The 23,110-nt window shown below is 32.9% G+C and overlaps 1 protein-coding gene and 1 pseudogene across 2 annotated transcripts; both read left to right on the forward strand.

Annotated features, from left to right (window-relative positions):
* Positions 1 to 5,549: 5,549 nt before the first annotated feature.
* On the forward strand, positions 5,550 to 12,699 carry LOC107903624 (uncharacterized). The gene is made up of 9 exons (XM_016829725.2): positions 5,550 to 6,062; positions 7,449 to 7,634; positions 8,848 to 8,940; positions 9,615 to 9,797; positions 9,869 to 9,971; positions 10,064 to 10,249; positions 10,401 to 11,599; positions 11,762 to 12,156; positions 12,236 to 12,699. The coding sequence occupies exons 1-9, from the start codon at positions 5,814 to 5,816 to the stop codon at positions 12,294 to 12,296; spliced, it is 2,655 nt and encodes an 884-aa protein (XP_016685214.1). The 5' UTR covers positions 5,550 to 5,813; the 3' UTR covers positions 12,297 to 12,699.
* Positions 12,700 to 15,089: 2,390 nt separating this feature from the next.
* Positions 15,090 to 21,673, forward strand: LOC107903636 (uncharacterized; annotated as a pseudogene). Its single transcript, XR_005909979.1, has 9 exons — positions 15,090 to 15,688; positions 16,597 to 16,782; positions 17,889 to 17,981; positions 18,644 to 18,826; positions 18,898 to 19,000; positions 19,094 to 19,278; positions 19,425 to 20,623; positions 20,800 to 21,194; positions 21,273 to 21,673. The product of XR_005909979.1 is annotated as an uncharacterized protein (transcript).
* The last annotated feature ends 1,437 nt before the right edge of the window (positions 21,674 to 23,110 follow it).

Genomic DNA, 23,110 nt, shown 5'->3' on the forward strand with positions numbered 1-23,110 from the left:
GGACTAATGAGAGAAGAACACGTGGATAACAGAGAGCTTTTCAATTAAGAGCCGCCTGTGAGCATCAGTGATTTGGACGTGTCTGGTCTACGATGCCTCTGATGGAGCTCTCGTATGGAAAAACAATCTCCTCTCGAAAGAGAGAGACTTGACTCGGCTCCATTATGCTCGGCTGAAGTTGGCTTGGTTTTTTTGGTTAAACATTCAACTATTCTTTTTAATGTTCTAATTATGTTAAAAAATATTTACTTTAATTATATTTTCTTTTTCTTTTTTTATCGCCAAACAAATAAATATTATAAAATAATTATTTAACTATTTTATTTTATATTTTTTTATTATCAGTTGATTAATGTAAAATTTGAAACACCTAAGAATTTAAGATGGTTAGATTTTTCCCTAACTACTAATGTAATTTACATTCTTTTCTTTTTAACTATTGCCTCGTTTTAATTAAGTAAAAGTGTTCATAGTTTGAAGGGCTAAGGTGAGTTTAAATGAACAGTGAGGTGCGGTGCGATTAATTTAATTTTTATTTTATACTGTAATATATAATCTCATCAGTACCGTTAATGCACCATCTATCCAAACTCTACCGTAAATGCGAGTGTAGTAAGTGTATTTTATACTATGTATGGTTCTGACTTTTGACCGAGTTTAGTGGCAATGGTTATCACCTTGGAAGGCGTGCCTCTCGGCTCGGCTCGGCGGCTTCCAATCTTTAATAAAGCGGCTCAATTATTTTGGAAATAAATTTTTACTTTATTCTGTCTCTTCTCTTCGGACCAAGCTCCCTACTATGACATTTTTAATTTTGGGTATTATTGAGAATATTATATTAATAACTAAATTCCTTTTGTTTTTATTTATAAAAAAATACGAGTTGTATTTTTTTTATAATATTTGGTTTAATTATCGATAAAAAGATATGTCACCCTTTCAATTGTATCAAATAATTAAGAGAAAAAAAATTACACCTCAAAGTTAGATTTAATAATTTATAGGGTAAATGGAAACCTTTCGTACTAGAAGTTGAATTGCTTTTTGTTTTCTCTGTTCAAAAAATAAGTAATTTAAGTCATGTATGTTATATGAAAAAGTAAATCAATTATTCTGTTAAAAAGTTAATTCATTTTGACTATTAAAACTTGGTATTTGTATGTTAGCATGAAGTATACATGGCACGTTGTCAGGAGCAAAGGCAGAAATTCTTTTGGAGAGTTGGAATTAAATTGTATATTTTTACAATAGTAAAAATATAATTTTACTATTTTAATAGCCTATATCTTTATAATTTTAAATGATTAAATCAGATTTTTATCATTTTTTGGGTGGTGAAAGTGCAATTTTACTGCTACTAATTTAAAATTTTATAAACTATAAACGGTCCTAAATAAAAAAAAATTTCCATTTTAGGGGGGTCGAGCCTCTGCCAACCCCCTGAATTCGTCACTGCACGTCACATATAACTATTTGATTATTTCATCTGCTACGTCAGTTTTTACTAGTATAAATTGATGAAATTTTTACTAGATATGGTCTGATTTAGTCTTTGATTTAACGTACGGGACTAGTTTACCTTTTTTAATAAAAAGAGAAAAATACAATTTAACTCCTAATAGAAGGACAATACTTTGACTTAATTTATATTTATAATTGTTACAACTCAAAATACTAAGAGTATTTACTATTGACAACTGTGATTAATCCATTTGTTGTGAGTGCTTTCCGAATAAAAAAAATGGTTAGCCAATGAATGTACTCCATTTTAAGCGAAAGTAATTTTCGATTTTAACAGAAAAAGAATTAATCCATTCAGTTTTTTCAATTTTAGTTTAGTCGTGTGGGATAAATTGATATTTTTTACCTCAATTTAATCGATAAATTCAGTCGTTTTTTGGATTTTAAATGTCAAAACTGAATCGACCGAAAAAAATTAACTTATTGTATATTGTTTCTAAATTAATTAAAATATATTTATATTTTATAAAACATAATAAATATATAACCTTATAAATATAACCCATATTTTCTTATTGGTTAATGGAAGCAACCACTATGGCAATTATTATGATAAACACAAATATTTGCGATGAGTCAGGGATGGTTTTGTTCACTGCAACTGGTGGCACCCGATAAAAGGGCATGAAGAGCATTAATTGAGAGGTCCCACCTTTTTCAAAAGACAAATAATAATCATTTTACCATGCTATAATATATATCCATCTCGACACAGTTGCAAGATGACGTGGCATGAAACAATACGTTGTTTCTGCAGTGCTGGATAAGGCAGTTCAAATTTCACATTTACAAATATAAATTATTCTTAATTTGATTGACGCCGACTTTAATGTTAATATAAGAAATCGTGAGATCAAGTATGTTAAAGTACATTATCTTTTATTATGGACATTGTATTAAAAAGAACAGATATAATTATTTTTTACGATTTTATTTATTTGGTATAACTTTTAGAAGGCCCCTATACTTTGCTCTTTTTTTTGGATTTAATCTATCTACTATAATTTGATCATTTGTGGTCTTTCTCTCTCCGAAAAACATGTACTCCATCAAATAAAATGATGTGTTTTCTTAAAGTACGTGATGACATGGCATATATACGTGATACACGAATTTTAATTTTGTGTAATTATATATATGAACTTTTGATTTAATTCTAAGATTACAATTTATTAACACTGTCATCGCTGTAGTAACATTTTATGTTTGTATATTGTACGCATGAACAATTATATTAAACTAACATGAAAAATAAATAGACATGTTTTTTTTTCTAAATGTGTACATTTGAATAAAAATAAAAGCTTCAAGTGTACAATTGAACCAAAACAAAAAATTTACATATATAATTGAACTACATTGAATCAAAATTCACCGGTAAATTTGAGATTGTTTTCCCTTTTTCAAATATACAAAGAATTTTGATTGTAAAAAAAAACAGCAGCTAAATTGTATATTTGCGTGATTAAAAAAATAATCAATGCCAAATTATTTGATAGAATTAATGAAAAAATAGGCTCAAAATTAAAAATACATATTTTGAAAATCAATAGAAGATTAAATCCGTTAAAAACACACAATACAAGGACCTTTTATAGAATTTTACCTATTTATTCTGTTTCCCATAGTTTATCGGATACAATGAGCCCTTGAACTCTTAGCTGTGATAACAACCACGTGCCCATGCGTGGATGGGCCACGTGATGTTATCTCATTATTAGTAATTTAGTATATATATTAAATAGTTTTTATGATTTTTTTTATAGTTTTTATAGAATTTCAATATATTTTTATAAAAATTTAAAATTTTCAAATATGTTTTATTAATTTTATAATATTTTAATTTTTTTTATAATTTATTAGTTTATTTAAAATTTTTATAAGTTTATATTAGTTTTCATATTTTTAATATTTAATACTTTTTATATTTTTTTATATTTTTAATGATTTTTTTGTAACTTTTTTTATGATTTTGATATATTTTTGTGATTTTAATTTTTTATGAGAAAAATATTAGAATAAACCAAGCTGTCATGTGTCATCATCTAATTGGATTGTCAATTTATTTTAATCGTCAATGTAATTAATGATGAAAACTGTTAACAGAAAATTTTAATTAATTAGATGTGAATTTAATACATTTCTTAAAGAATTTTGTGATATATTAATAAATTAATACCTTACAAGTTATTGAAAAAGACACATAACAACTTTTAAGGTATTTGCATTGTTGATTAAAGTCAACTTTTAAGTTGAAACCCGGTTCAAAAAAAAAATTCAAGTTTGAACTTAAGTTCTACCTGCTTAGACATGCCCAAACGATTCGTTTTATTGTTCAAAAAATAATAAAATATTTTTATTTAATTTCAATTATAAAAACATATAGATATTAATATATCTTTTATTTTTTATTACTTTTAAATAGTAAACCTAATTTGACTCAAATCGAGTTGGCCCGAGGTTGAAAAATATAAATACCTCTAGTTGAAGCCCTATGTTATTGGATATTCATGTTCGAGTTCCTCCAGGAATGAATCTAAGAGGCAAACAATGGGCTTGGCTCACCAAAATGATAAAATGGCATCGAAATACTTCTAAAAATTATAAAAATATAAGTTAGTACAATGATAGAATTGCATTTTAACCTCCCAAAATTTTATAATTTAAAATTGTCTTCCTGAAAGGATTTTTTAGCTTCACCCCTAAATTTACAATGCACATTTGTGACAATTGACGTATAGATATTCGGTCCCAACATAAATTTAAATGAATGAGTTCTACCTAGTTCCATACGATTCTTCATCTTTTGTACTTGAAATTGCATTTGTATTGTATTTGTAATAGTAGTAAACTTTCACAAAAAGATATAACAATATTTTATCTCATTTGAAGTGGAACAAATATAACTTTACATTATTTAATTAATTTTTTTTACCTATTGAAAGTTGACATGGAGATATGTTTAAAATATTATTTAAGCTGCCGGAATATGTTAAATTATGATGAAGGTTATTGTACTATAAGTCAAATTATATATTGTCTCATTTATTTAAAAAATGAGCTATTTAGTTTTTATATGTTAGATCAAATGGCAAATTGATCGTTTCGATTAAAAATTCCATTCATTTGTGTTAATAAAAATTGGCGTTGCTGATGAAATAACCAAATATGTCACGTGTACTTCGTGTTGACGTGCAAAGATCATTTTTTAATAGTATATTTCGATGAAAATTTTAACAATTTGATGAAATTGCTATTTGATCTGACATACATGACCTAATTTGTCTATTTTCTGAACAAATGAGGCAAAATGCAATTCAACTCTTAATATATGAGCTTTCATGGTATTTTTACCGTAGTGAAAAATCTATATAACTATATATAAAAGTACGAGTTTAGAAAGAATTTTGAACTAGCGATAATACCCTTTATTTTTCTTCATATTAATAAATTCATATGTAAAATAATTATAATTTTTATTTAAGAATTATTAGTTAATGAAAGTTGAAATAAAATGTATGCATTTAAAAATAATTATAATTTAATAAAAATTATAATAATTAATATTTAAAAATAGAATTCTAACCATATTAATTATCACTTAATTAATATTAAAATTAATTAGTTATTATTTTGGATAACTTAACTTTGTATTAATTAACAAATAAAATTATATTAAAAAAGTTTTAATTATTATTTAAAATTTTTTTATTATAATATTTGAATTGATAAGTTAATTTATTTATAAAATTAAATAAATAATATTACTTTATTTTAATTACTACAATTAAAAGTATAATAATTTAAAAAATAATTAAATATTAAACGCATAAAATTAAATTCTAATATTACAAGTTAGTAATAATAAAAAAGTTGGAACTATCGTCATTAGATAAATTCCTAAAAGAAAAAGGTTTAAAATAACTCGTGATAGCACACTTTTAGATTCTACCTTTTTACAACCATTAATTTTATTTTCCCCCAATTTCAATAAAAAGAAAAAAGAAAAAGATAATCCACAGTTTTTCACCGTCGTTTTGTCGTAATTTCCCCTGTCGTTTTATTTCCTTTGTCTCTCCCCCACCCCCACCCCCTTCCCCTTCCCCCCCCCCCGAAACCCTGATCGTGAATAACAATAACAAAAAATAAAAAACGTGTTTTTAGATCAGAAGGGACGTTGGTTTAGGGCGGCGGCGACCTAAAGCGCGTTGAATTATCGGACGTTCCGTTGAGACGGGAAGCGGCGGAATTGTTTTTCCGTTGGGAGGAAGAGGGGCGGTTTTTTTTTGTTGATGTTTTTGATGGGCGATCTCCGAGATTGGTCGCCTGAACCAAACGGCGTCTCGTCAAGAGACAGGTATTCATCGTCATCATCTTCATCATCGAATCAAGCGGGGATTAGTGCGGAGTATTGGAGAAAAGCCGAGGAAGCAACGCAGGGGATCATAGCCCGTGTCCAGCCAACTGTTGTTTCCGAAGAGAGGAGAAAAGCGGTTATCGATTACGTTCAGAGATTAATTAGAAATTATCTTGGTTGTGAGGTTAGGTTTTTGAAGGAAAAAAAACATTAATTAAGTTTTCAATTATGCTTTTTATCTATTTAAATGGATAAAATGTTGACCTTTTATCGAAACTAGTAATTTAGGTGGAAAATGGAAATGGCTACCGTATTTGTTATATTTACTAGTACAAGAATTTTTAGGATGGAGTGTAAGTTTTGAACTTATTTCTTGTGTAGTTTGGAGTCACCTAAGATAAAACATGATTAGTATTTGTTGATAAAATAAAAACTAAGAATGGTGGTGGAAGAACCTCTAATTCGGCTTAAGATAATGTGGTTTCCGACGAACTGAAGCTTCATTATTTTAGTATATGGAACGTGGGGGTGTTTGTTATTGTTAAATCTCCATCATTCTTTAATAACCACGTGTCTGTTATAGATGGAAACTGTTAATAAGGCTTAATACTTGTTGTAGAAATAGATGAAAACTCGGTTCATATACGTTCCGTTATAGCGGAGTACTTAAAAGGAATTACCTATAACGGTAAAATTCAGTTTGGAAATTTGTCATTTAATGTTTGCAGCTGAAAACAACCTGGCTGTTAATGGTGATATGACACATACATTCTTTTTTTCAGTAATATGGTGATAATTGTCTCGTATATAGTTTTTGTCGTTTTGCTGTCCTGGTTTTCATAGCTATCGATTAGTGAGGTCACAAACCTAAGAGCATTCATTTGAATTAGCGATCAGTTTGTATAGATATTAATCCCATAGCTATCTGTTTTCCTGCTTCAAGAACCTCTAACTCGCCACAAGATGATGAACTGAAGCCTCATCACTTTAATATATAGAAAGTGGGGTGTTTGTTATTGTTTAATCTCTATCATTCTTTAATAACCAAGTGTCTGTGGTAGATGAAAACTGTTAATAAAGACTAATAGTTGTTGTAGAAATTGACCAATGTGGAAATTGCAAATTCTCTACCACATTTATGAATATCACATGCAGCCAAAGTCTCATCCATTGGGAGTTAGATGTGATAATGGGGCTATTCATTGAGTGCTTTTGAGTATTTGACATCTGTGATTGACCGAACTCGGTTCATTTACATTACGTGATCAATGGGTGTTTTAAACTTCAATTTAGCAGAGTACTTAAAAATAATCACCTGTAATGGTAAAATTCAGTTTGGAAATTTGTCATTTGATGTTTCCAGCTGAAAACAACCTGGCTGTCAATGACCATATGACGTATACATTTTTTTTCAGTACTATGGTGATAATTGTCTCGTATGTAGTTTTTGTCGTTTTGCTGTCCTGGTTTTCATAGCTATCGATTGGTGTGATCATGAACCTAAGAGCATTCACTTGAATTAGTTGTCGGTTTGGATAGATCTTAATCCTTTAGCTTGTATTTATTACAGGTATTTCCATTTGGGTCAGTGCCCTTGAAGACCTATCTTCCTGATGGAGATATTGACTTGACAGCCTTCGGTGGCTTAAACTTTGAGGAGGCTCTGGCAAATGATGCTTGTTCTGTCCTTGAAAGAGAAGATCATAACACTGCTGCTGAGTTTGTGGTGAAGGATGTTCAATTAATTCGGGCAGAGGTTTTTAACTTCAACTGATATGATTCTGTAGATCTTTGCTTAGCCAAATTATTTGTTTTCTGATGCATAAGAGACTAACCTGTTTACATAAGGTTTACTTCATTCTTTATTCTTTTTGTTGACGTTTACATCTATTTTTATTTTCAGTTTTCCCCCCTTGACTATTATTTTAACATTGTTATTAAGTAGAAAATGCAGCAGGAAAAGGTCTTGATGCATTCACATGTTTTTCCCTTTTCAATTTAATGAGTGCTACTTCTGAAAAGCAAGAGGACTAATGATATATATGCTCTGACCAGATAGCGGAGTTATATTTCTTCCTCACAAGAGTAGAAGTAAAGCTTTTAAAAAGTTTATGAATTTATATTTTTCAGATATTATTCCAAGCTTTAGTAAGAGTTTACTCTTCTTTTTTGCATTCTGATATCTGTGACGACCATTCATTTTATAAATATTGGATATAATGGTTTTTGCGGCCAGTTAATTGTTTTCTCCTAAATAAATACTTTCTTATAGCTTATCAGGCTGATCTTATTTGTCAAAATATGGACTGTGGTATATAAAACTTTTTTCTTCTTTAATTGATCTTGCTGAAGCCTCTAAGTGAGCAATTGTTTTGTGGGTTGTTAAGGTTTTCCTTCTTCTCCTTTCTTTGATTTTAAATTTCATTTACTCAGTAATTATTAAGGTGATTAGAGATACACCCCCTTGCATGATTTACATCATACTGTTATGGAACAACCGAAGGAATGGTCTAATTGCGTTCACAAGTATACTATTCTTCTAATTGCGTTCACAAGTATACTATTCTTTCTCATCCTTGCCAGGTTTTTGTGCAGTTCAAGCATTACTTTGTCAGTTATTGCGTTTTAGATTGAGAGATAGGTCTATGCTTTTGCCTTTCTAATGGAATAAGACTTCCATTTTTCCCCGTTCTGCAAAAAGGCAAAAATAATTTACTACAGAAATAAGAAAAGTAGGTATTCCCACAACCTAAAGAGGCATCAGGGAGCTTAATCAATCAGCAGCCCAACCTTGGTCATTGTAACAGTTTAGAATTTGGATGTGAATGAATTTTCTATATGCTTCTGTTATATGTGATCTTCTTCATGGTTATTATTTAAGGTGGTTAATTATTGTTACAGTTTATGATTTGGAAATCATTTGTATCATATGTAATTGGCCATGTTAAGTTTGGCTTCTCTGGTGGCAGGTTAAGCTTGTAAAGTGTTTAGTGCAGAATATTGTGGTGGATATCTCATTCAATCAATTAGGAGGGCTATGCACCTTGTGCTTTCTTGAGCAGGTAGGTTTCATCGTAAAAATTTGGGTGTGAATGAAAGCTGTTTTTCTTACAAGTCGGTTCAGTTCATTTTCAAATAGAAAGAAGAAGGATCTGCGATGATTAGTTGCTAGTATATATTGGAAACATTTTGATGCAGACACGCGTCTTTATGTTTTTGGTTTTGGATCTTTTGGTGCCTTCTAGTGTTTCTTCTTCATTTTTTCGAAGTAAAAAAAAGATGCATCCATTGCATTGGTTGAGAAACTTGAGGGATGAATATTCTTCTAAGATCATTGAAACTTTACTATGTCAACTGAGGAAATTTACCTGATTACTCGTGCAATATTTATATTTTATTTAGTATAATTGACAAATAGTTTTCTGTTTTATTTCCCTAGTCATTGTCAGTTTAATCTCTCTATCTCTTTCTTGTGCGCAATAAATAGATGACAATACCTCTTTCCTTTCCTCATTTCTTTGCTAATGTTTGCCAATCGATGTTATATTTAGATATGGACTTCAGATCTCTGCTATTCAATTTTTGTATATTTATATCTATGTTTATATTTATATTTGCATTTGCACATACTGGTAGAGCTAGCATGCGTACGAGGGTGGCTAATTGGCTGTATCATATTGCAGTAACCAGAAATGCACCTTTATAAAAAGTTTTAACTTTGCTGATAATGTTACAGGTTGATCGTCTTATCGGACAAGATCATCTATTTAAACGTAGTATTATACTTATCAAGGCTTGGTGCTACTATGAGAGTCGTATTCTGGGGGCTCATCATGGCTTGATTTCTACCTATGGTTTGGAGACTTTGGTGCTGTACATTTTCCATCTATTCCATTCATCCCTAGATGGCCCTTTGGCGGTGAGTACTGCAGGATTTGGGCAGTTTATACTAACTGATTCAATTACTTTAACTGATTGAATATATTGCAGGTTCTGTATAAGTTTTTGGATTACTTTAGCAAATTTGATTGGGAAAATTACTGCATTAGTTTAAATGGTCCAATCCCTATATCCTCCCTACCAGATATTGTGGGTAAGCAACTACATTTTTCTTTCATGCCACATCTTGTTTGTTCTACTCAATACAAGATTAAGATGCTTATTTCATTATCTTATATTTTGCAGTAGAGACGCCTGAAAATGGTGGGGGAGATTTGCTGCTTAGCAATGATTTTCTCAGGGAATGTGTGGAAACATTTTCAGTTCCATCAAGGGGATTTGACGCTAATCCACGCATATTCCCTCAAAAGCATCTAAATATAGTAGATCCTCTAAAAGAAAACAATAATCTTGGTCGCAGTGTGAGCAAAGGTATGATCTTTTTTCCATAGGCAAATGCCATTTTTCTTTTGTTTAACTCAGAACTTTTAAGTCGTGAGAATTGCTGAAATATTTCTTTAGATATTGTGATTCTTGAATGAGAGGGATAAAAGTTAATCATGATGTAAGTTTTCCTCTCTAGGGAACTTTTACCGAATAAGAAGCGCTTTCACTTATGGGGCTCGGAAGCTAGGGCAGATTCTTTCCCAGTCTGAAGAAACCCTAGGAGATGAACTTCATAAGTTTTTCTCGAACACTCTGGATAGGCATGGAAATGGACAGAGGCCTGATGTTCAAGATCCTGCTCCATTGTCTAGATTTAGAGGACTTGGTGCAACACAATCAGTGTCAGGTACAGAGTCATGTCAAGAAGATCAAAACTTTTATGAATCAGAATCTTCAAATTCAAGTACTGTGACTGGGAATTATAGATCTTCTGATAATGAGGGGTCATTGTACAAAGTCTATAATGGTAATATGTCTGAGAGGGAAACAGATGTTGGTATAACCTTTAAAGAGCCACAGGGTTCTGCAAATGCATCAAGTATTTCAGAAATCCGTCTCACAGGGGATGCTAAAGACCTGGCAACCTCCAGAATTCAAGGTCTTGTAATTTCAAATAATGCACATAAATCTTACCCTCCAAATGCAGCGGACGTTTTTCCCTCAGGTACTGTAAGGCATGCACCTCATCTCTATTTTTGTAACTCGTCTTTGGATAATGGAGAGATAAGAAATGGAAATGTGGAGTGCAAACAGTCTGAAAATTCTGGTTTGTCTGAAGAGAATGCGACTTCTGGTATTCTTGGTGAAAGCAGTGAGAAGATGGGTGCTGATGTACATGGTGATCACAGTGAGAATCTGTCGGTTTCTAGTAGAGGGGTTCAGTCCCCTGTTGGACCAAAGAATCATCCATTGAGTTTGAAATCTGCTTGGTCATCTGAGGATCCATATCCTGGGTATTCTAGTAATCCAGCTTCATATAGTGCTGCTCCAAGTCGGGAACTTTTGAGCTCATTGTCTGATCTCTGTGGGGATTACGATGCTAACATACGCAGTTTGAGTTATGGCCAGTGGTGGTTTGACTATGCCTTTAGTGCAGCTGTTCCTCCAATGTCTTCACCTTTGGTTTCTCAGTTCCAGAGCAAGAACTCATGGGATGTAGTACGCAAGTCAGGGCAGTTCAGGCGAAATGCAATTTCCCCAATGAATACCAACGGTGGTGTCCCTCGACAAGCCTACTATCCTATTAACCCTCCAGTTCTACATGGTTCTGGCTTCGGAATAGAAGAAATGCCAAAGCCTCGAGGAACAGGGACATACTTCCCCAATCCCAATACGGTATACTCATTCTAATCCTTTGGATTTCTGGTGCAAACATGCAGCCTCATGATGTTGTTTTGCCATTGTTTGTTTTACTACTACCGATATTACTATTATTTGTTAAAGTTTCTGTTGGGCCTTGTTGCCACAATGTGGTTTTATGTCTAAATATTTTTGCAGAACTATTACAAGGATAGGTCCTTGACAGCAAGGGGAAGGAACCCAGCATCTGCAAGATCTCCTCGCAACAATGGCCGTGCCATTACATCCCCAGAGCCAAATTCACCAGAGAGAAACAACCGTGAGGTGGCTCAAATGCATTCCGTAAATCAGGGTGTTGGAAAATCAGGGTCATCGGAACCCCGCCACTCTGGTTCTGAAAAAGCATTATCCCCTAATTCCAATGGCTCAATGCATCAACCAGACAGGCTTGTAGAATTCGGGTCAATGAGGGCCCTACCTTTGGTGCCAACCTTTACAGAAACTGGCAAGCCGCATAATCCAGGATCTCCTAACGCTCAAAACTCAACTGGAATGGAAAGGCTAAAATCAGCCGCGAGCATGGATCAAGACAGGTTCGACAATTCATTGTTTCCATCTAAAATACGTATTACTCTTCTCCGAGCCTTTTTTCTTACTGCTCCTAACATGCAGGATACTTGTACAATCATTCCATTTAAAAAACGAAGAAGATTTCCCTCCTTTATCCATCTGAAAATCGCCGAAGAATAGAGACAGGTAAAAACTCTAACAAAAGCCACAAAGCCTGAGCCCTCAGCTCGTGTGAATATTGCTCTCGGAATATAGCCATATTCCGAAGCTTGTTTACATGTATGGAGTTTGATTAGTTTTTGTGTGGTTCAAAGGCGTATAATGTACATTTCAACTAATTTTATTTTGGTCCCTTTTTAAATCTGGTCGTAGCTGTACTTTTTATAGTGAGTTATTGATGTATAGGATTGTTGAATTATGCCTTCTCTTTTGTTGTTAATTTTGCCCAGGTTTTGATATCTTTGCCGCTGGTTTTCTGGCAAAGAAAAAAAAGTATAGAAACAGATATTGTTATTGCTCATTGTTGATGTAACTTTATACTGTCAAATAGTCTTCTTTTAGCTGTCTATGATGTTGTTTTACTGTTAAACTGAAATTTGTTGTTTTACTATTAAACTGACTCGAATAAATAATCCGGTTTTTGGATAGGAGTAATCGGGGTAAAAGTATCATGGAGTCACTTGTACTAGTAGTTAGGTTGCATTTTGTTCTATCTACATAAAAAATGAGCAAACTAGTCTTTGTATGTTAGATTAGAGAGCAAATTGGATTAATTAAAATTTTTATCCATTTCTACTATTAAAAACGGGTCCCTGGATGTTGACATGAGATATACTTAGCACTCCAGGTGTAATTGTCTTGTTATTTGGTTAACAATGTAAGTTTTTAGAAGTTGAAATAGATGAAAATTTTTACTGAAAGGACTAGTTTACTTTTTATTTAATGTTCAAGGATTATTTTACTATTTTTTTGAATAAAGGGAGCAAAATATAATTTAACTTCTAGCACAATGATTTTCATGACATTTTTACGACCCAATTTATATGTTAAATTGGCACATAAATGCATCTTAAAATCAAGTAGGTATGCGTTGTAATAAACACTGTGAGGTAATAAACATAGAAGTAGACTGCATCTGGAACTCTTTATTGAAATAATGGGTAAATTAATTTTTATACATTTTAAAACGTGTAATTTAATCTTTTAATATGGAAGTTAAATCAATGCTAATTAAATATTTTTATCACTTTGAAGCTTGAGTTGATGTGAGATTTTTTTATTGGTTTAGTAACCAAATGGACCCGCTAATGTTTACATATTTTATTAATTTGATCTTAAATATAAAAAAAATCAACAAATTTAGCTCTCAATATTTACAAAAATTTTCATTTTAGTTCTAATTCTAAAACAATAAATAATTTTGACCCCCAACATTTATAAAATTTATCAATTTAGTCTCAACTTAAAAAAAAACAATTAAAGATTACTTTTAGTTCTTTATAAACCATTAGCTAACTTATGTGAGATATTAGAAGAAAAGAGTGTCCTCTTTTAAGTCACTCGTAAAAGAACTCTAAAAATTTAGAATAAAGCACAAAAATTTAAGATCCAAAAAAAAATAACAACATTAAAAATGTTATTTCTTTTATTGATTTACAAGTAGAGATCATTTTAAATTGTTCCATACCAATACACTAAATATAGCAATTAGAGCATGAAATAGTGAATAAATTTTTTAAGGCCAAAGCATTACAATTTGTTTAATATATTAAATCTAAACAATGCCTTTTTTTGTAATTTCTATGTTAAATTAATATATTATTCTCAAAGACTTGATTATTTAATTACCAAGTAATTAAGTTCCTTGAATTGTTTTTGTAGCAAAATATATACTAAATTTGAATATGGCAAACCATATAAACTAAATAAGGCTATATTATTATAAACTATTAATCAAAATTGATATCCTTGAACCCCGCATGTTGGCTCGATGGTTAGAGTGTTTACTGTCTCAGATGTGGTCTGAGTTCGAGTTACCCTAATCACGTTGCTATTAAGGCTTTACCCTCCCTCCTGGATTCACCCCAAATTTTTTTCTAATTTGGTTTATGCTAAATAAGGTATGAGTTATTATCTTGATTTATTTCTTTTGAAAACAATCATAACTAGGTTTAGAATAACTAATAATATCCCATATCTTTACAATATAATAAAATAATAAGACATTTGATAACATTTAAAATATGTTATTGAAGTTTTTTTTTAATTTATTTTAACGAAAGTGGTCAAAATAATTTTATAAAATATTACCTAAAGACATAGCTTATGTAATAAAAAAGACACATAACTGTATATAAGGTATTTGCATTGTTGGTTAAGACCAATACTAGAAGTGTTCATTAATCGGGCTAAGTTGAAGCTTGATTTCAAAGCCCAAGCTTTACTTGCCTAGGCATGCCCAAAACGACTCGTTTTACTATTTAAAAAATAATAAAAATATTTTTATTTAATTTCAGTGATAAAATATAAATATAAATTTATTTATTTATTTTTATTAATTTTAAATAGTGAAATGGGTCACTAAAATAGATCCAATATTCAAAATATAAACATCTCCATTTAAGGTCCCAGATTAATAGATTTCCAAGATCGAGTTCCATCAAAAGGTAAATTTAAAGAGTATGCATTAACCTTAAGCCCAAAATGATATAAAAATTATAAAAATATAATTTACTATAATGGTAGAATTGCACTTTAACCGCTAAAAACTTATAGTTTAAATTTATCATCTAAAATATTTTTTTGACTTAACCCTAAAATATATTTATAATAAAAAAAATTTCACCAAAATATAACAAATAAAAATTTGCATAGATTATACAATAATTTTAAATTCTTTAAATTAAGACAAATAGTAGAAGGGCAATCAAGGCCCAGCCCAGTCCTAAAAGGAGCAAACCCTAACCACCACTGTTTCCATCCGCCGCCGTGATCGCACACTTTTAGATTCTACCTTCTTACAACCATCAATTTTATTTTTCCCCAATTTCAATAAAACGCAAAAAGAAAACAGTTTTTCACCGTCGTTTTGTGGTAATTTCCCCTGTCGTTTCCTCCCCCCCCCCGAAACCCTGATCGTGAATAACAATAACAAAAAATAAAACGTGTTTTTAGATCAGAAGGGACGTTGGTTTAGGACGGCGGCGACCTAAAGCGGGTTGAATGATCGGACGTTCTTTTGAGACGTGAAGCGGCGGAATTGTTTTTCCGTAGGGAGGAAGAGGGGCGGCTTTTTTTTTGTTGTTGATGTTTTTGATGGGCGATCTCCGAGATTGGTCGCCTGAACCAAACGGCGTCTCGTCAAGAGACAGTTATTCATCGTCACCATCTTCATCATCGAATCAAACGGGGATTAGTGCGGAGTATTGGAGAAAAGCCGAGGAAGCAACGCAGGGGATCATAGCCCGTGTCCAGCCGACTGTTGTTTCCGAAGAGAGGAGAAAAGCTGTTACCGATTACGTTCAGAGATTAATTAGAAATTATCTTGGTTGTGAGGTTAGGCTTTTGAAGAAAAAAAACATTAATTAAGTTTTCAATTATGCTTTTTATTGATTTAAATGGATAGAATGTTAGCATTTTCTCGAAACTAGTAATTTAGGTGGAAAATGGAAATGGCTACCGTATTTGTTATATTTACTAGTACAAGAATTTTTAGGATGGAGTGTAAGCTTTAAACTTAATTCTTGTGTAGTTTGGAGTCACCTAAGATAAAACATGATTAGTATTTGTTGATAAAATAAAAACTAAGAATGGTGGTGGAAGAACCTCTAATTCAGCGTAAGCTTCATTACTTTAGTATATGGAAAGTGGGGGTGTTTGTTATTGTTAAATCTCCATCATTCTTTAATAATCGAGTGTCTGTTATAGATGGAAACTGTTAATCAGGCTTAATAGTTGTTGTAGAGATCGATCCATTTGGAAATTGCAAATTCTCTATCACATGGATGAGGTTTCTATCATGTTAATGTTCTACTTTCATGAATGTCACGTGTAGCTAAAGTCTCGTCCATTGGGAGTTAGATGTGATAATGGGACTATTCATTGGGTGCTTTTGAGTATTTGACATCTGTGATTGACTGAATGCGGTTCATATATGATGCATTGCAGCGGAGTACATAAAAGGAATTATCTATAACGGTAAAATTCAGTTTGGAAATTTGTCATTTAATGTTTCCAGCTGAAAACAACCTGGCTGTTAATGACGATATGACGTATACATTTTTTTTCAGTAATATGGTGATAATTGTCTCGTATATTGTTTTTGTCATTTTGCTGTCTTGGTTTTCATAGCTATCGATTGGTGTGATCATCAACCTAAGAGCTGTCTTGGTTTTTATAGCTATCAATTGGTGTGATCATTAACCTAAGAGCATTCATTTAAATTAGCGATTGATTTATTACAGGTATTTCCGTTTGGGTCAGTGCCCTTGAAGACCTATCTTCCTGATGGAGATATTGACTTGACTGCCTTCGGAGGCTTAATCTTTGAGGAGGCTCTGGCAAATGATGTGTGTTCTGTCCTTGAAAGAGAAGATCATAACACTGCTGCTGAGTTTGTAGTGAAGGATGTCCAATTAATTCGGGCAGAGGTTTTTAACTTCAACTGATATGTTTCTGTAGATCTTTGCTTAGTCAAATTATTTGTTTTCTGATCCATAAGAGACTAACCTGTTTACATAAGGTTTACTTCATTCTTTATTCTTTTTGTTGACATTTTATATCTATTTTCATTTTGAGTTTTGCCTTCTGAACCATTATTTTAGCATTGTTATTACGTTGAAAACTCAGCAGGAAAAGGTCTTGATGCATTGACATATTTTTCCTTTTCAATTTGATGAATGCTATTTTGGGAAAAGCAAAAGGACTAATGATTTCTATTCTCTGACCAGATAGCAGAGTTGTAGTTTTTTCCTCACAAGAGTAGAAGTAAAACATTTAAAAAGTTTATGAATTTATATTTTTCAGATATTCCAAGCTTTAGTAAGAGTTCACTCTTCTTCTTTTGTGCATTCTGATATTTGTGACAACCATTCATTTTATAAATATTGGATATAGCGGTTTTTGCAGCCAATTAATTAATTTCTCCTAAATAAATACTTTCTTATAGCTTTTCAGGCTGATCTTATTTGTCAAAACATGGACTGTGGTGTATAAAACTTTTTTCTTCTTTAATTGATCTTGCTGAAGCCTCTAAGTGAGCAATTGTTTTGTGGGTTGTTAAGGTTTTCCTTCTTCTCCTTTCTTTGATTTTAAATTCCATTTACTCAGTAATTAATAAGGTGATTAGGAATACTTTCTCATCCTTGCCAGTTTTTTGTGCAGTTCAAGCATTACTTTGTTGGTTATTGCGTTTTAGATTGAGAGATATGTCAATGCTTTTCCCATTTTAATGGAATAAGACTTCCATTTTTTTTCCGTAAGGCAAAAATAATTTACTACAGAAATAAGAAAAGTAGATATTCCCACAAAACCTAATAAAAGTGGCATCAGGGAGCTTAGTCAATCAGCAGCCCAACCTTGGTCATTGTAACAGTTTACAATTTGGATGTCAATGAATTTTTTATACGTTTCCATTAAATGGGATCTACTTCATGGTTATTATTTAAGATGGTTTATTATTGTAACAGTTTACAATTTCGAAATCTTTTGTATCATATGTAGTTGGCCATGTTAAGGTTGGCTTCTCTGGTGGCAGGTTAAGCTTGTAAAGTGTTTAGTGCAGAACATTGTGGTGGATATCTCATTCAATCAATTAGGTGGGCTGTGCACCTTGTGCTTTCTTGAGCAGGTAGGTTTCACTATCAAAATTTAGGTGTGAATGAAATCTGTTTTTCTTACAAGTTGGTTCTGTTCATTTGCAAATAGACATAAGGATATGCAATGTTTAGTTGCTAGTATATATTGGAAACATTTTGATGCAGACACATCTTTATGTTTCTTGGGTTTGGATCTTTTGGTGCGTTTCTAGTGTTTCTTCTTCATTTTTTGGAAGTAAAAAAAGTTGCTTCCATTCCATTGGTTGAGAAATTTGCGGGATGAATGTATTCTTCTAGGATCTTTGAAACTTTACTATGTCAAGTAAGGAAATTCACCTGATAATTTCTGCAATGTTTATATTTTATTTAGTATAATTGACAAATAGTTTTCTGTTTACTTTCCCTAGTCATTTCCAGTGTAATCTCTCTTTCTCTTTCTCATGCACAATAAATAGATGGCAATACTTCTTTTCTTTCCTGATTTCTTTGCTAATGTTTGCCAATCGATGTTATATTTAGATATGGACTTCAGATCTCTGCTATTCTATCTTTATATATGTTTATATCTATAGTTGTATTTACCCATACTAGGAAAGCTAGCATGCGTTTGGGGGTGGTTAATTGGCTATATAATATTGCAGTAACCAGAAATGCACCTTTATAAAAAGTTTTTACTTTGCTGATAATGTTACAGGTTGATCGTCTTATCGGAAAAAATCATCTATTTAAACGCAGTATTATACTTATCAAGGCTTGGTGCTACTATGAGAGTCGTATTCTGGGGGCTCATCATGGCTTGATTTCTACCTATGGTTTGGAGACTTTGGTGCTGTACATTTTCCATCTATTCCATTCATTCCTAGATGGCCCTTTGGCGGTGAGTACTGCAGGATTTTGGCAGTTTACACTAATTGATTCAATTACTTTAAGTGATTGAATATATTGCAGGTTCTGTATAAGTTTTTGGATTACTTTAGCAAATTTGATTGGGAAAATTACTGCATCAGTTTAAATGGACCAATCCCTATATCCTCCCTACCAGATATTGTGGGTAAGCAACTACATTTTTCGTTCATGCCAAATCTAGTTTGTTCTACTCAACACATGATTAAGATGCTTATTTCATTTATCTTATATTTTGCAGTTGAGACGCCTGAAAACGGTGGGGAGATTTGCTGCTTAGCAATGATTTTCTCAGGGAATGTGTGGAAAAGTTCTCGGTTCCATCAAGGGGATTTGAAGCTAATTCACGCATCTTCCCTCAAAAGCATCTAAATATAGTAGATCCTCTAAGAGAAAACAATAATCTTGGTCGCAGTGTGAGCAAAGGTATGGTCATTTTGCCATAGGCAAATGCCATTTGTCTTTAGATATTGTGATGGATATTTAGGCAATCTTGTTTTAGTGGTGTTTAGTGATTCTTGAACTGATTGAGAGGGATAAAAGTTAATCATGATGTATGTTTTCCTCTCTAGGGAACTTTTACCGAATAAGAAGCGCTTTCACTTACGGGGCTCGGAAGCTAGGGCAGATTCTTTCCCAGTCTGAAGAAACTCTAGGAGATGAACTTCATAAGTTTTTCTCGAACACTCTGGATAGGCATGGAAATGGACAGAGGCCTGATGTTCAAGATCCTGCTCCATTGTCTAGATTCAGAGGACTTGGTGCAACACCATCAGTGTCAGGTACAGAGTCATGTCAAGAAGATCAAAACTTTTATGAATCAGAATCTTCAAATTCAAGTACTGTGACTGGGAATTATAGATCTTCTGATAATGAGGGATCATTGTACAAAGTCTATAATGGTAATATGTCTGAGAGGAAAACAGATGTTGGTATAACCTTTAAGGAGCCACAGGGTTCTGCAAATGCATCAAGTATTTCAGAAATCCGTCTCACAGGGGATGCTAAAGACCTGGCAACCTCCAGAATTCAAGGTCTTGTAATTTCAAATGATGCACATAAATCTTGCCCTCCAAATGCAGCGGACGTTTTTCCCTCATCAGGTACTGTAAGGCATGCACCTCATCTCTATTTTTGTAACTCGTCTTTGGATAATGGAGAGATAAGAAATGGAAACGTGGAACGTAAACAGCCTGAAAACTCTGGTTTGTCTGAAAGGAATGCGACTTCGGGTATTCTTTGTGCAAGCAGTGAGGAGACGGGTGCTAATGAACATGGTGATCAAAGTGAGAATCAATTGGTTGCTAGTAGAGGGGTTCAGTCCCCTGTTGGACCGAAGAATCATCCATTGATTTCGAATTTTGCTTGGTCATCTGAGGATCTATATCCTGGATATTCTAGTAATCCAGCTTCCAGTAGTGCTGCTCCAAGTCAGGAGCTTTTGAGCTCATTGTCTGATCTCTGTGGGGATTACGATGCCAATATACACAGCTTGAGTTATGGCCAGTGGTGCTATGACTATGCCTTTAGTGCATCTGTTCCTCCGATTTCTCCACCTTTGGTTTCTCAGTTCCAGAGCAAGAATTCGTGGGACGCAGTCCACAAGTCAGTGCAGTTCAGGCGAAATACAATTTCCCCAATGAATGCCAACGGTGGTGTCCCTCGACAAGCCTACTATCCTATTAACCCACCAGTTCTATGTTCTGGCTTCGGAATGGAAGAAATGCCAAAGGCTCGAGGAACAGGGACATACTTCCCCAATCCCAATACGGTATACTGATTCTATCCTTTGGATTGGGCTTCTAAAACTTAGTCTGCTGTAAACATACAGCATCATAGTGTCATTTTGCTATTGTTGGTTTTACTACTACTGATATTATTATTTGTTAAATTTTCTGGTTGGGCCTTGTTGCCGCAATGTGGTTTTATGTCTAAATCTTTTTGCAGAACTATTACAAGGATAGGTCACTGACAGCTAGGGGAAGGAACCCAGCCTTGGCAAGATCTCCTCGCAACAATGGCCTTGCCATTACATCCCCTGAGCCAAATTCACCAGAGAGAAGCAACCGTGATCTGGCACAAATGCAGTCAATAAATCAGGGTGTTGGAAAATCCAGGTCTTCAGAACTCCGTCACTCTGGTTCTGAAAAAGCATTATCCCCTAATGCCAATGGCTCGATGGATCAGCCAGACAGGCTTGTAGAATTCGGGTCCTTCGGAGCCCTACCTTTGGCGCCTGCCTGTATAGAAACTAGCAAGCAGAAAAATCCAGGATCTCCTAACACTCAAAACTCAACCGGAACGGAAAGGCTAAAATCGGCTGCAAGCATTGGTCGAGACAGGTTTGACAATTCATCTTTTCCATCTGAAATATGTAATACTATTCTCTGAGCCTTTTTCTTACCGCTCCTAACACGCAGGATATTTGTACAACCGTTCCATTTAAAAAACGAAGATGATTTCCCACCTTTATCCATCTGAAAAACATCGAAGAATAGAGACAGTAAAAACACTAACAAAGCCAAGCCTGAGCCCTCAGCTTGTGTGAATATTGCTCTTGGAATATAGGCGTATTCAAGAGCTCGTTTACATGTATGAAGTTTGATTAGTTTTTGTGTGGTTCAAAGGCATATAATGTACATTTCAACTAATTTTATTTTGGTCTCATCATAGCTGTACTTTTATAGTGAGTTATATTGATGTATAGGATTGTTGAATTATGCCCCTTTTTTTGATATCTTTGCCACTGGTTTTCTGGCAAAGAAAAAAAAGTATAGACACAGATATTGTTATTGATGTTTGTTCAAGTTAGACCGCAAAATTGTCTTTTTTTTAGCTTTCTATAATGCCTGTTTTTGTTTTTTTGATTCATCCGGAATTTGTGTTAGTATTCATACGAGCCGAATAGGTCTATTAACAAGTGAGTTCTTACAAGGCCTTTTTTATAAAAAAAAAATCTCAAAAGCTGCCTCTTTATTGATAATTAAACAAAGTAAAAAGGACAGTCAAAAAGAAAACACGAAAAGGAAATCCTCAGCCATGAGATTTTCTCCGGCTGCTGCTAAAAAAAAACATTAACAATACTGAGTAGAGAGCAATCAAAACAAAAAATGGGGCCTTCGAATGGCAAATCCCCACTGTCCTTCAAAGAGAAATCAACAGTTCTATGGTGGGTCATGAGGGCGAGAGTCTTCTACAGCGGCTGCTTCTACCAACGCTGGAGCTTCTCCAGAAGCCATCCTCATCTTGGCTTAAATCCTCTTGTGCGATTACATGTGCTGTTTTGTTACCAGATCCACCAATGAATATCATAAAAATCAAGTAGATTTGTGTTATAATAAAAAAGAAATTGTGATAAAGTAATGATCTTATCATGTATCTACTCTTTGTTTTTTAGAAATTATACATTTGTCAAAAACAATTGATGAATGTTATAATAAATTTGAAAATTATCAAGTCCAAACGGGATTAGAATTATTATCACAAGCCTATTATTTTCTCCATGATGAAGCTTATAAATTATGGACAGATGGAAGAAGGATATTGGCATTTCCTAATGGAAACATCCAAGAGGAAAGAAATGAAGAAGTGGTGAAGCTGCTAAACAAGATTATTGAAATGGAGATAGAAGAATTTCCATCTCATATCACAAAAAAAAATAAAATATACATGGAAGACTTGGAATTCACCACCAAGACTTTCATTAGATTCTTTACATTTGGACGAGATTGAAGAAATGAATCTCGACAACAGACAAGAAGGTTGATGTCAACAAAGGTGGCAACCTGATTCACATACCAACAAAAAATTTGGTAATGTTGAAATCATCATGATGGAAGCAACCATTAATGAAGAAGACAAAAAGTCTTAATCAAGTCTTAATCATTATTAAAACAATGATGATGTAAGAGATGACAAAAACAGCTGTAACACAAGCAGTGACAACATCAGTCATAAATGCAAACATGACACATGGAATCAACCAGAGCCATGCAAAAAGAAATGAAACGTGGAAGCAACCACATCCATGAAGAAGCAGAGTCCTTATATATATATAATTAACCTCTACACAATCTATTGTAAGTTTTATATATAATTAATCTATTGTAAGTTATATATATATGTAAATAAACCTCTATACAATTGAGCTTTCCTCCCTATTTATAGAGGAATTCTAAAAATTCTATACAATTGTATTTTGAATCCTGAACAGTGTTTCTGATAAGGACTCTGCTTCTTCATGTTCTTCATGGATGTG

This window comes from Gossypium hirsutum, chromosome D02, assembly GCF_007990345.1.
Source record: "Gossypium hirsutum isolate 1008001.06 chromosome D02, Gossypium_hirsutum_v2.1, whole genome shotgun sequence".
In the NCBI taxonomy this organism is placed as follows: domain Eukaryota; kingdom Viridiplantae; phylum Streptophyta; class Magnoliopsida; order Malvales; family Malvaceae; genus Gossypium; species Gossypium hirsutum.

Excerpts from the sequence above, each read along its gene's own strand:
- LOC107903624 (XM_016829725.2), top strand. The coding sequence starts at position 5,814 with ATGTTTTTGATGGGCGATCTCCGAGATTGGTCGCCTGAACCAAACGGC. Across the intron at positions 6,063-7,448 it reads GAAATTATCTTGGTTGTGAG|GTATTTCCATTTGGGTCAGT; the intron begins GTTAGGTTTTTG and ends TATTTATTACAG. Across the intron at positions 10,250-10,400 it reads TGGTCGCAGTGTGAGCAAAG|GGAACTTTTACCGAATAAGA; the intron begins GTATGATCTTTT and ends TTTCCTCTCTAG.